The sequence below is a fragment of the Colius striatus genome, chromosome 4, assembly GCF_028858725.1.
Source record: "Colius striatus isolate bColStr4 chromosome 4, bColStr4.1.hap1, whole genome shotgun sequence".
Lineage (NCBI taxonomy): Eukaryota > Metazoa > Chordata > Aves > Coliiformes > Coliidae > Colius > Colius striatus.
The window spans coordinates 69,319,910-69,333,126 of NC_084762.1; the positions used below are offsets into that span (position 1 = coordinate 69,319,910).

Consider the following 13,217-nt stretch of genomic DNA (forward strand, 5'->3'; position numbering starts at 1 on the left):
TAGACTGTATATCTTAAAGGAATTGCAGCTACCCACAGTTAGTCAGAAGTCAAGCTATACAATGCCTGCTATTCATCTAAACCAAAGACTGAGATAATTTTTTCTTCTTTCCTTTTTTACTATTCCTGGAACTTAATTCCAGGAGCCTATAGGAACTCTGAACTTATTCATTACTGAAAAATCAGGTCCAAGATACATCAGCTTAGGCTTCCAAACTTTTGTCTATACTTCCTTTGTTTTAATATAAAAGATGAGGAAGAACTGAAATCTGTATGTAGTGGCTGAATATCCATACAAGGTGTACGTTCAACAATTCCCCAGCTCTTTACCTTGCTTCCTAAGAAAAAGAATCATCCATAGTTGAACCTGAATCTCCATCAGTGTCTCTCCATTGAGCTGAAGGATCTCAACGGAACAGCATCAAATGCATTTATTTTGTAATCTGTTACCTACCACATCTCAAAGATGATGTCACTGATCCAGCTCATGAGAGTAAAGACAAATTAGTACTCAGATACAGTCATGAGGAATCCTATAGAAAAATCTGTAAGAAATTAATATCTATCAAGAACAGCATTTGAGCAGATAGTGATAAAGTCCAAGGTCCCACACTGAAATGGGAAGAAAAAATAGTGAATTATCTGAGCACCACCCCCTCTACACAGTAAATGAGATAACAGTATATTGAAAGAATAGTCTATGATCTAATAATCCAAAGCCATTGAAAGATGCCTTCAAAGAGACAGATTAAGTTTTTAAGGGCAGTTTTAATTCTAATATGTGCTACCTGTTCTGGACTTTGCTGATCCTTTGACAATAACCACTGAAAGTGTGAGGTATATGTCTGTTTATATAGTAAGTTTATATAATATTAATAAATGTTTATTTAGCTTATTGATAATAAGCTAAACATGAGTCAGCAACGTGCTCTCATGGCTAAGAAGGCCAATGGCATCCTGGGATGCATCAAGAAGAGCGTGGCCAGCAGGTCAAGGGAGGTTCTTCTCCCCCTCTACTCTGCCCTGGTGAGGCCTCATTTGGAGTCCTGTGTCAAGTTCTGGGCTCCTCAGCTCAAGAGGGACAGAGAATTTCTGGAGAGAGTCCAGCGCAGGGTCACCAAGATGATCAGGGCTATGGAACATCTTTCTTATGAGGAAAGGCTGCAGGAACTGGGGCTGTTTAGGCTGGAGAAGAGGAAACTGAGGGGAGATCTTATTAACATTTATAAATATCTAAAGGGTGGGTGTCAGGAGGTTGGAACATCACTTTTTTCTACAGTAGCTAGCAACAGGACAAGGGGTAATGGGATGAAGCTGGAACACAAAAAGTTCCACTTCAATATAAGAAAAAACTATTTCACTGTGAGGGTGAGGGGGCAGTGGCACAGGCTGCCCAGAGGGGTTGTGGAGTCTCTTTGCTTGGAGGTCTTCAAGACCCGCCTGGACATGTTCCTATGCGACCTGATCTAGGTGAACCTGCTTCTGCAGAGGGCTGGACTAGATGATCTCTAAAGGTCCCTTCCAACCCCTACCATTCTATGATTCTATGATTCTATGCTTTGGGTAGCTATGTATAAAGTCTTTATCTGTAATTCTAACCATTGAATTTTTAATACATCAGAGAATCGAATCATCTAGTAAGAATTTTTTTCATTCTACTGTGTTATAATAAAAATCTCTGTCAAACTTTATTTCACCAAATCTCTTTGTTCAAGCGAGATATCAGTCTGGAGCCTTCTACTGGTTGCACGGCTGTGCTTTAATAGATTCGAAAAATCACCTGACACCCATTACAATATATGTTCATAAGTCAGTCACATAAGTCTGGTATGTTCCTTGTGTACCGGTTCTTTGTTTTTAAGGTTAAATACCCAGAGAACATAATATGGCACAATTATCAAAATAAAATATAATTTCTTTGTCTTGCCTTTGTAAACAAAATTAAAATGGAGGGAAGGGGACCCAAAAAACCTCCTATTTTTCAATAACACCAAAAAGAAACCAGAAAATGAGGTAACATTAATGCTATATTAAGGTAATACTAATGCTAAGATGATAAAGTTATATTAATGCTAATTTAGCAAAACAATCAACATATCTTTAGCTTTACTGCTGTGACCAAATACCTCTTATTTCTTTATTTGATGCTTTGTAAGATTTCATCCTGAATTTGAATGTGTTAAGCTAAAATAGCTAAGGTGCACAATGCGCCGTTTTCATGGGATCAAAAAATGTCTCAGCCAATTTTATTACATTCTTTGAAGGTTTTTATTAAAAAATAAATTCAGACCAAAAAAAAGTAACAGACAAACAGAAATATAAAGCTTTAAAGCGAGAAGTTCTAATAAATAAGCCACTATGAGGTAAGAATAATCCAGACAATTTAGTTTGGAGACTAAAAGTATATTTATGTACTGTTGCTGTTAAGTATGCATTTACTCATTTATTATATGAAAATATAGGTAATTATTTATGCTGTAGTTTAGTTTTATTTCTATTGTTACAAGAATATATGCAACTTGAACTGTATCTTTAAGAGCAAGAGAAGGCGTTTTACAGATTTTACCACTTTAAGAGATATCCTTAGCACTTATTAAGTTTCTATATATATGTGTACTCACTGACACAGAAAAATATATAAACTCACTACATCTATACATATGCATTCATACCTGCATGTATATCTATATACAAGTGTATATACGTATATACATGTATATATGTATGCAATATGTGTATGTTCAGCTATGTATGGATCTGCATATACACACATGCACGCACAACTATACATCACACCTAACATCTATCTTGTACTGTCTACAATCTCAGTTAAGCAAAATCCTGTTGGCTGTTAGTTGTACTGGGATTAAATATTTGCTGTTATTCACATTTGCCCTCAGCATCACATTTGCCCTCAGCATCACATTTGCCATCAGCAGGACAGACTTCCAACAGAAGCTGTAAGTGGCAAGTAATTTTATCAAGAAATGCAAAACGCAATTTAAAATGTATGAAAGGCAGATAAACAATAAGACTTCCCAGCATAAACAGGAAAGAATAAACATATTGGAGGTTTGGAGACCAGACTATGGGAGCTAAAACTAAGAAGAAACACATTGCCACCATCACAAACGGAACTGGTAGGAACACCTGCAAGAGAAAGACAAAAATAGATTTAGGAAATAAACTGAACATCTATGAATTTATGCCTTATTCATAAGAGTAATAATGTGTTCTTTTCTGGATTAGAGTATCATTTTTCACACTGCTGCAATCTCATCCAGGACAAGATTCATCTAACCTCAAACTGTCTACAAGATAGGTATCTTTTCTAAAATTCTTGTTCAGGCTCCTTCTGTCGTCAACAGGGATAGCTAACCAATGTCTGAAAAGTAGTTGACCACATATGGGCACCTAAAAGAAACTCATGGTTGGGTGCCAAGAAGAAGCCTTTTACAATAAGCATACACTTCTAACCCAGCACTCTTGACAGCTAAATTGGGAAGAAATTAAACCTATCCTTAATGTCCGTGGTTGTCTCAGGAAATATGAGTGAAGATCAATGTTTAATTAACCATGAATGGCCAGCCTGGATCCCACGCTGCCGTGGTTACTGCTCCACGCTAGTATGGTTTCAAGTTGTTTGCACGTCTCCCCCATTCTATATATATCCATCTCTTATTTTCAAGTGCAAGCTCTCTGAGGCATAGACTGTTTCTCTTCCTTCTACAGTGAAACAAAGTTTTTGAATAAGGCTCTAAATATTGTGATTATTTGCCTTTTTATAGTGGCTATCTGCTTTTGACTTGCACTTGTTCCATAACTTTTGCATGCTACCCAGGACTCAATACAATCTGTAAAAAAATATTGTGAATTATTTCCATTTACTTTATATGGTCGATGCAGATGGGGTTCCCGGTATCGAAGTACAATCAGGCTTGCACAAGTCAATCCAATCATAAGCCAGGCAGAAAATCCAAAGTAATTTGTTAACGTAATAAGGTCAGAGGGGATGACAAAAATGGATGCGATGGTGGTTGAAAAAATCATGGCTGGTGCTGGAGTGCAGGAGTGGACGTTAAGCATAGATATTAAAATGGGTAAATGTCCTGACTGACTTCCAGAGTAGCTCAATCGACCTAGTGTGAACATGCTGCTGTTGAGGGCACCAAATATTGAGACAGCAACAGAGAGAGGAATGATCCAGGCAACCGAGGGGATCACTCGATCAGCCCAAGTGACTGCCACAGCAACTGCAAGAGAGCAAAGCATAGGTACCATGTTCTGAATTTCTGACAGACTCAACAGAAACAAAACTTAAAATATGAGAAATACCTATTATTTACCAGCAATGCCTGGGGTTTTGTTTCAGTAGTCAAATGTGACTAATCTAATCCTCAGGGTTTTTAATTCAAAAGCTAAAAATGTCTGGGGAGGACAAGAGATGACAGTAAAAAGGAGTGCAGCCTGCCAGTGGAAGTTGGGTAAGCCTGTGGAGTCCTATATCACAGTAAGGGACTACCCAGGGGGAGCAAGCAGCACCTCACCACCATGAATCACAATCCTACATGCATGGGCACAGCCATGCACGGAAAGAAAATGAACATATTAGGCCCCAGAGCAACCACAGTGGTGACATGATCTACTGTTCTGAGGAGACCACCAACGTGAGCGCATGTACATGCAGAGATGGGTCAGTGAACATGTTATTAATGAGGTTTTGCTTTAAGTGGAACCAGAAAATGTGAAAGCTTATTACTAAACAAGAGCTATTTAATATTCCTTGGAAATTCGCTATAGTCCACACTGTGTGAGGACTGATATTTATTGGGTCTATAGCCAACTGCCATGAGAATATAGGTCTTGCAGACCCGCACAGCATAGGAAATTACCAGAGATGGGAAAAGCAACCCCCTCAAAAAATGTGGTGAATTAACAAAAACTGCAGCAATGCATAGCAATGTTTTAAATAAGAGCTATCATTTTAAGGACATGTCCTCATCTGACACAGATAAGCACAGTTCCCCTGGTATGTTTAGAGCTGGTCATGCCAGCTGAGCAGCTGCTATTCACAGATACTCCGGTATTCACTGCCTCTTTCATTGCAAGATGGATCTGAAAATGTATGCATCTCTCACAGCTGACAGTCTGACAATGGCTGAGTGATAATATGAGGTTGTTGAGTGACAGCTACACCACTCCCATTTATGTTATTGAGCTGCTTTCACAGGAAAAAAAATAATTGATCCATCCAAATGAGGTATATTTTTTGCCACTCCTGGACGAAAGGCCTGACAGCTCAGTCTCGTCAGAGTGGTAATTAAAAGATGGTGTTTTGAAAATCAAGTACAGCTCCTCTTGGACTTTTTCATGGACAATTTATTGCTACAGTATCTAAAAGAGGATTTACATACATTTCGTATAGGCTTTTCCAAGCAATCATAATATTTATCATTAATAATCCACATTCACACACCCAGAAAGGCTAAAGTTTTGCGTCCAGAGTCTTTTCTGTATAACTTATTACAGTAGACTTGTCCACCTCCTACACAGTAATGATTTCAGCTTCAGACACCATGAGGTAGGGAAGGAAGGAGAGAGGATTAAAACTACAGGAAAGCAAAGACTTTCTCTATACTCAACAAAGAACTGATCTTAACTTGATTTTCCAGGTTTTAGCACACTGCTGATGTTTTTTTAGACAGTGCAGGTATAAACTAATATTTTCAACACAGTCCAACTTGTGTCATGAAGTAAAATTAAACAAAAATTCTCTGTTATATCTTCGAATGATACCCAAACTTCTTGACCATGAAGTTAGCTGAGCAGAAGTAACCCTGTTAACTGACATCAGATGCCATGCTAATGTACCGCACCTTTTTAATTAAAAAAATCAAATCCATACCTGAAGAGACAATTTCCTTAGGTGTGAGGACAGTCAGATATGAGATGTTCACCAGTAAATAAAAAACAATTACTGCAGGAACAGCAGTCATCACAGTTAAGGGGATATTTCTGCTAGGGTTTTTCATCTCTTCTGAAAAATACAATTTAAAAAGACTAGTAAAGCAAGCAGCATCGCTTCTGTAAGTGTGTTTCAGTAGTGAATTTGCACAGAGCTTGACAAGACTGATGCCAAAGACTTAGACCCTGATCATGGTTGCTAAGCTACGTTGCTTGTGAGGTTCTACAATAATTTTCAAATAGTTTATTGTCAAAGAAGCCTAAATAACTTTTTTTCTTATTTGTTTATTTTTTCAACTATCTTGGAAGGAGTGATGGTTCGAGGTCTGTGGACTGATAAAAATGACAAATGGATTGATAACTTTGATTTGATTTGGTTTGAGTTGACTTACATTATAAAACTATCTATTGATAACTAGTTCAAAAACTACCTATTTGACTTACATTAGAAAACTGATTTGTTAAGAAATTCCCAAGCAGCCTTACTTTTAAATCACTAGCTTAAATGTGAGACTCTAAAGTCAGTTTATTGATTCTTACATCACCTCATGAGTCCTGATCTGAAACTTTCTGAGTGACCACGTGATACTCCCAGAAAAAGACGGAGCTGGTTTCCAGTATTGTAATAATTCATCCTCATCTTGGGCAAAAAGCATTGCCTTTGTCTCTTTCACTCTGTCATCCCTTCTCTCTTGGTCCCCAGCTTTCCTCAGCATTTACAGAAAACTCCCTCAGTATTCCCAACCAGTAACTCACAAGGTCAGAGAAAAGTCAAATGTGCATCCTACTTAAACTGTTCCTAGGAGACCAAAATTCCTTTCCCAAATAAAATTTATATTTCCTACCCAGAAAAACAGCTTAGAGGCTGCCCCAGCTCCAGCTGTAGTGCAGAGCCAGAGGGACCGAGTGAGCACAACAGCAGAATTCAGAGACAGACTAACAGAGAATTTGGGATTTATTTCAAATGTAAGAAATATACTTGGTGATTTTGAGCCCAGAAGAGGACAATCACCAAAACTGCCAATTTACATTTATCTTTCCATTTGTTTTGTTGCTTGTTACAACCCCATCATCCAGCTGGCACCTGATGCTTTAGCTGAAGCTCACAGGAATGCTGTTGAAGAATGGGAAATTCAGTTCAGAAGGGGGACTACTGCATAGGCTGCATCTGTCCAAACAGCTGCACTACCTAATGTCTGATATTATTACTGAAAACTGATCAGAAAAGAAATTAATATTAATTTTACTGATAATTCAGTATTTTCTCTGCCTTACCAAGCTAAGTGATTGCCCTTACGGAAATCTCAAGATTTCAAAATTATACTCCGCTGATGTATATCACCTTTTTTGTTGCAGCACATTGTTAATGCTGGAATAGATGGATTGTAATAATAACAGTCATGTTTTTAAACTCTTAAACTTTAACACTGTTTCACTGTTTTCACATTGTTCTCACCACTGAACTTTGGGTTATGCATTTCACACATTCAGTTTAACGTTTTACATGTGATGGAGGTCGACGGACAAATAGGGTTCAAGACATAATAACAACACCCACTTGCTTACAACTCAATTTTATAAATCTGATAATATTGTAGAAGGCTATTAATTTAACTTATGATGTGTATAACTAATGTTAGGAATGTTATCTCTGCAGTTTTCATGAAAAACTATTTGTTACTGCCAAGCGTGTCATCAGATACAGAACAGTATAAGTAAATGGATATTCAAAAAGGTTTTGAATGCTTAAAATTGAGCAAAAGTTAGATGAAAAGATTTATACCACTTTCCTCAAACTCTTGTTCATCTTCTGTACAAAACTATTTTCCCAAGCAAGTGACTACTTACCAATCTATATACTCCATAAAATTACTGTATTTTAACACAATTCAAAAGGAATTTGTTCATGTACAAACCAGCTGCATAACCTCAGATAAGGTACTGATATTTAAATACAAATTAATCAATTATCTTTTTTTATTTTGTCCTTACTGTGCACATAGTTTGGCATAAATATCTTAATACTTTTCTAAAAATCCACTGACACTGAGAAAGACAACATTTTAAGGTATGAAAAAAAATCTCTTTATGTATAACATTTTAAAGGAACTATTTTGATTTCTCTTGTACCCTTCTGGAAGTGCCGGTCTGATTCTGGAGACTGCACAAGAAAGTAAGAAACTTCCCTAGAGACGAAGAACGTCTCTTCTGCCAGCCCCAACAAACACAAGACTTGCGTACAGTGTGAGAGGCCCTATGGCCTTGAAAGAGAGACAAGTTCTACCGAGACGAGCTGAGGAATGTAAGAATGGCAATTGCAGAACAAAATCTAAACAAGAGGAGTGAGATACCTGCCATATAATTGAGGGACCACCAGCCACCATATGCGTACAGTCCTTGGAAGAATGCTTCAGCAACCTGTGACGCGTTGGGGATTTCTGAGTTGAACATATCCTCAAACCTGGCCAAATTCTCCTTTCTCCCGCCAACGAGGAGAACTATGCCACCGACAGCAATTACAGACAAGGCCAACATCTTCAGCAGAGTGAAAACTGTCTGCACCCATGCAGCCATCTTGACACTGCGGCCATTCAGAATCCCCAGGGACCAGAGAACAGCCAAGGCCAAGCATTTCTTCATGACTTCTGGTGCAGGGCAAATGCCATAGAAGGGCTGGGTGGCATATTCAGCAAACAGCAAGGCTCGAGCAGCGTTTGATGCTGGCTTGGTAAACGTTGATGTCCAGATGAACATGAAGGCAGGTAAGGATCCAAGGCCTCTTTTAATATGGCTGTATTCTCCTCCAGAGAAGGGTAGAGCAGTTCCCAGCTCCGCATAGCAGAGGGAACCCATCAGAGAAACCAGCCCAGATGCAATCCAGATCATTAATGCAATGCCAATATTGAGTAAGGAATGCTTTAACACTCCCGTGGGAGACACAAAGATCCCTGCCCCGATGATCGTTCCTATGATAAAACTTACTCCGTCAAAATAACCTATATTTCTTTTCAGTTGCGTCTTGGCCTTTTCTTTTCTTTTCACATCTTTATAGTCATTGCTTTTTCCTTTTCCCATTTTTTTCTCTTTTTTCACAGTAGATTAGATGACTTCAGAGGCAGGATTACATGTGTTTCCCTTTCACTTTGTTGTTAGCAGACTGTCAAGCCTTACTTGCTAGTGAAATGTTACAGGAAACCTGGCTTAATCATTCAGAAAAGAGAGCATACTTTGGGTTTTGATGTCTTCTCTGTGAAGATCATTAACCAAATACCTCAAGAAAAACTGGCAAACCATGTACATGTTGGTTTAATATGTACTTCAGATATTATTGTCTGGAGTTATTTTTAAAGAAAACAGCATAACAAAGAATGCACAGTAAGTGCTTGTTTCTTAGCTAATCTTCATCAACAGATTTCATTTTTAATTTCCATATGCCTTCTGAGATAACTGTGAGAGGTGAATAAATATGACTTCTGCATCATAAAATTCATAGATTTTTTTTTTGGTTGGAAGAGACCTTTAAGATCATTGAGTCAAACTGCTAACCACTAGGACCTATGGATCTGCAGGATGGGGCAGGGTATGGCAGCATGAAAAAGGAAAGCCGCTCTCCTTGTGTTATTGACAGTGACATGGGCATTACTTGAACAGCCTGGTACTATTTTTCCATTGCATGCATTTTAAGTTGCATTTATACACTGCATAAATTGCCATACGTATTTAAACTGAAGTATGCATTGACCATGTATTATGAGTAATTGCTAATAATTCAAATGTTTATTCACCGGTAGCCCTCAAATGGAAGTTAAATGTGACAAACATTTTAAATGGTTAAAAATACATAATTTGCTGTTTTTTCCTGTTTCTGACTCCCCTTCTCTGTGAATGCATGTATATTTTTTGACACCCAGCAATCTACCAACTCATTTTGGGTATTCAGCCATGTACAGCTGGATTTGGATCACTGTTTTAAAATAAAGGACTATCACACTAAATGGCAGCTTAAAGTACAGATGCAATTGATTTTATTTCACTGTTCATCTTGAAGCATGTTACTTTCTAGTATAATAAAGGCTTTTCCAAAATTTCCCAAGTAGCAGATTAATAAGCATTTTTTGCTTCTAACAAAGCTGAGTGATTTCAGAAAATCCCACTGAGATTATTACTTTCTTGTGTGTGCTTTCTGCCTACCTCAGATAAATGTTTCTAGACTTTCAGTTTAATGCTTTAGAGATTTATGCAAAGCATATTTTCCATTTTGGTGTGTTGTTGCCAGAGTAGGAGAAGGTAAGAGCAGATAATGACAACATTCCTACAAATCCAACAAAAACTGACATTCTGGAAACAGTACATTAACACAAGCATTACCAGGGCTGAACTCAGTAAAACACAGCTGGTTACACAACAACAGGTAGTTTTCAGCCAAAGTGCTCTCTTTTCAATATGTAATGGCATATTATATGAGTCTTCTGAAGCACATTATAAATATTCACTTCTCAGGTTTTCTGTAAGATATCCAACTTCTCCCTCTGGTTACATGCTTATCTCAAGGTCTCATATGTCCATGGCTTCTGCCTCACATGCAACTCTGTATTCAATGCCTAGTCATATGCACTTTGATGACATTATCCAGACACTCAGACACTGAATACAGGGCACAGATAAATGATTAAAATAACCTAGATGCCTTTGTAAGTCAAGCCCAAGATTCCCCTGATAATGTGGAGTAGAATGAAAGGTTACATCATCATCAAAATAAAATGCCATAGTATTGCTATTTTTATAGTCAACAGGGAACATAATTTATTTTGACTGCCAGCTAGTAAAATAAGGTCAATAGAGTGCTAGAGAACAGCTATGATTGAAGCTAAAACTTCATCTGACCATTTCTAGTTCTCCTGGCATTTAGGATTTTCCCTTTAATTCTTCTTTCAAAATTCTTTTAACACTCAATGTCAAGCTTTTCACTATCCATTACCTAATGGTTATCATGCTTGATACCTTCAGTCACTGTAGTTTCTCTAGATTTAAGAGAGAAACCAATAAAGAAGTGTTGCGTAACATGGATATATATTATCTCCTAATTGTAATTAACCGAATTTCAAAGTACTTGGATAAGCAGTCTCAATTTCAATCTTGTCACAAATTTTACATGTGTATTCACTAGCTTTTTCCTATGATCCATTCACTAATTAGAAGGACTAGAAACACACCCATGTGTTTGAACAATGTCAGATTTTAAAACATGTATTTAATTCCTTTTCAATTAACCACATGGTGTTCCAAGCATGGTACTGACTTATCTCTGCATTATCCCAAATCCTATAAGAGGATAAAATGTAGCAAAAATTAGAACTGAATTTGTCTTGCAAAGTTTCAATAACTACCCTTGTGTGTTGTCTCTGAAGAAACCTCCTGCTGCTGACATTCATCAAGGATAAAGCAGTAGAGGAGCAAAGGAAAAACCTGAGGAGAAGTTCAAGTAAAAAACAGTTACAGTTACTCTTCCTTGGCATATGTCAAGAAACACACTGTACTTAATATGACCAAAAAAAATTATTTATAATCCTCCTCTTCTTTAGCTCATCTTTTTTTGGGAATATGACATCTCAAAATAGTTTTGTCGTGCCTTATGAAAGTAGCTCAACAGCTATTCAGGGATTTCCAGGCCCACTAGATAGTAGCTGGTTTACTGTTTGCCACACCAGATCCCATTATGTGTTCACAAACTTTTATTTACAAAATGAGCCAGCACATAAAAGCACGTTCACAAACTTTTATTTACAAAATGAGGCAGCACATAAAAGCACGTGACTATCTATTGCTTTGGCAATATTTTTTTTTTCCTGGTACTTTGACAAACTTATTATACACCACCTTTTACTAAAAGTCTTAAGGATCTATTTGTTTCCCTGGCAGAAATATCACTCTACCTTTACTACTTATGAAGAAACAGACCCCCACATAATACTCAGTTAATGACAAACCAAAATAGAGGGGGAAAGTTGCTGTTTTGTGACATGCTACAACGTTTGCACTTCTGTCCTATGCAGCTGTTCATACCAGCCATTGAGTTCATTTCTCTGCAGTATTTTTCTTTGCTAAAATAGCAATGTGTGTTTGCGTGAATTGCATTCTTTGTAAAGTGTGATGGATTTTTTGCAGTAACAGGTATTAGCAGCACGTGGTTGGCAAGCACACCCAACAATAACACTCTCCCATACCAATTTAGACATTTAAAAACCAAGTGTCTAGACTCTGTTAGGCTTCCTCTGTTAAGATACCCAGTCTCAGCAATGGTTGTATGAACTGCCCAATCAAAACAAATCCCCTGCTATTTTTTGAGAGTCAGATGACTCTACTCTTCCTCATACTGGGATGGGCTTGCATTTTCTACATCAAATACCCAATGTTGCACTGTAAACTTACAGTGATGCTGCAGTGACCTGAAAAATAGAGCCATTCATGAAGAAATGGCAATATTGTAACAAGATACTGCTGATAGTACATGTACAATGCCCAGTCTAAGAAGGAAGTCGATTAGGACCAATCCTAATATTATTGAAATTAAAACCAAGATTCACCTTTAGCTACGATTTCTCTTCAAATTCCTAGTTGTACTGTAACAGCTAGTGCCTTGTCACTAACTGCAGTCACCCGGAGGCTTGTGGCCAGCAGGAACCTCCAGGAGCTCCACACAACCCTGTGATTTTCCTGCTCTTCAGGATCGGGGCGGGCGGTGTGTCCCACCACGCGCAGATGCCGGGGTGGGAGCCCGGCGGTTCAGCACGCAGACCCTGAGCAGGCGGAGCCACGGGCGAGTACTAAACTAACGATCGAAGTGCTGCCAGCGCTTCGGTGCTTTAGAAAACGCTCCTTCGACAGAGTGGCTCCTCCCCGAAGAGGGCCTCGGGGCCAGATCTGCCTGAGGCCGTGGCAAGCTCGGTGCCACCGACAGAGTCACCTCTTCGTAATATATCAGCCCTAAAAAACCTCAACGCTCCCAAACATGTCCCTGAGGAGCCCAGTTCGCAAACCCGGCCGCCTGGCTGTGCGCTCCCCGACCGCGGGGAGGGTCCGGCCACACTGGCAGCCCAGAGCAGCACCAGCTCCCGGCAGCGGCCGGGTGCCGCCGCTCCTCCCGCCCCGCGCAGGGCAGCAGCCTCGGCCGCGCCTGCGCCTGCCGGCGGCGGGGCGAGCGCCGGGGCTGCCGAGAGGGCGTTGCGTCGCAGCCGTAAAGCGCGGCACGGCGCG

The 13,217-nt window shown here is 38.9% G+C and overlaps 1 protein-coding gene across 1 annotated transcript; it reads right to left on the reverse strand.

Moving 5' to 3' along the window:
* Positions 1-2,879: 2,879 nt before the first annotated feature.
* Positions 2,880-9,038, reverse strand: SLC7A13 (solute carrier family 7 member 13). Its single transcript, XM_010196028.2, has 4 exons — positions 8,315-9,038; positions 5,905-6,036; positions 3,888-4,252; positions 2,880-3,149 (listed from the first exon to the last, which is right to left on the reverse strand). The coding sequence occupies exons 1-4, from the start codon at positions 9,036-9,038 to the stop codon at positions 2,880-2,882; spliced, it is 1,491 nt and encodes a 496-aa protein (XP_010194330.1).
* Between the last annotated feature and the right edge of the window lie 4,179 nt (positions 9,039-13,217).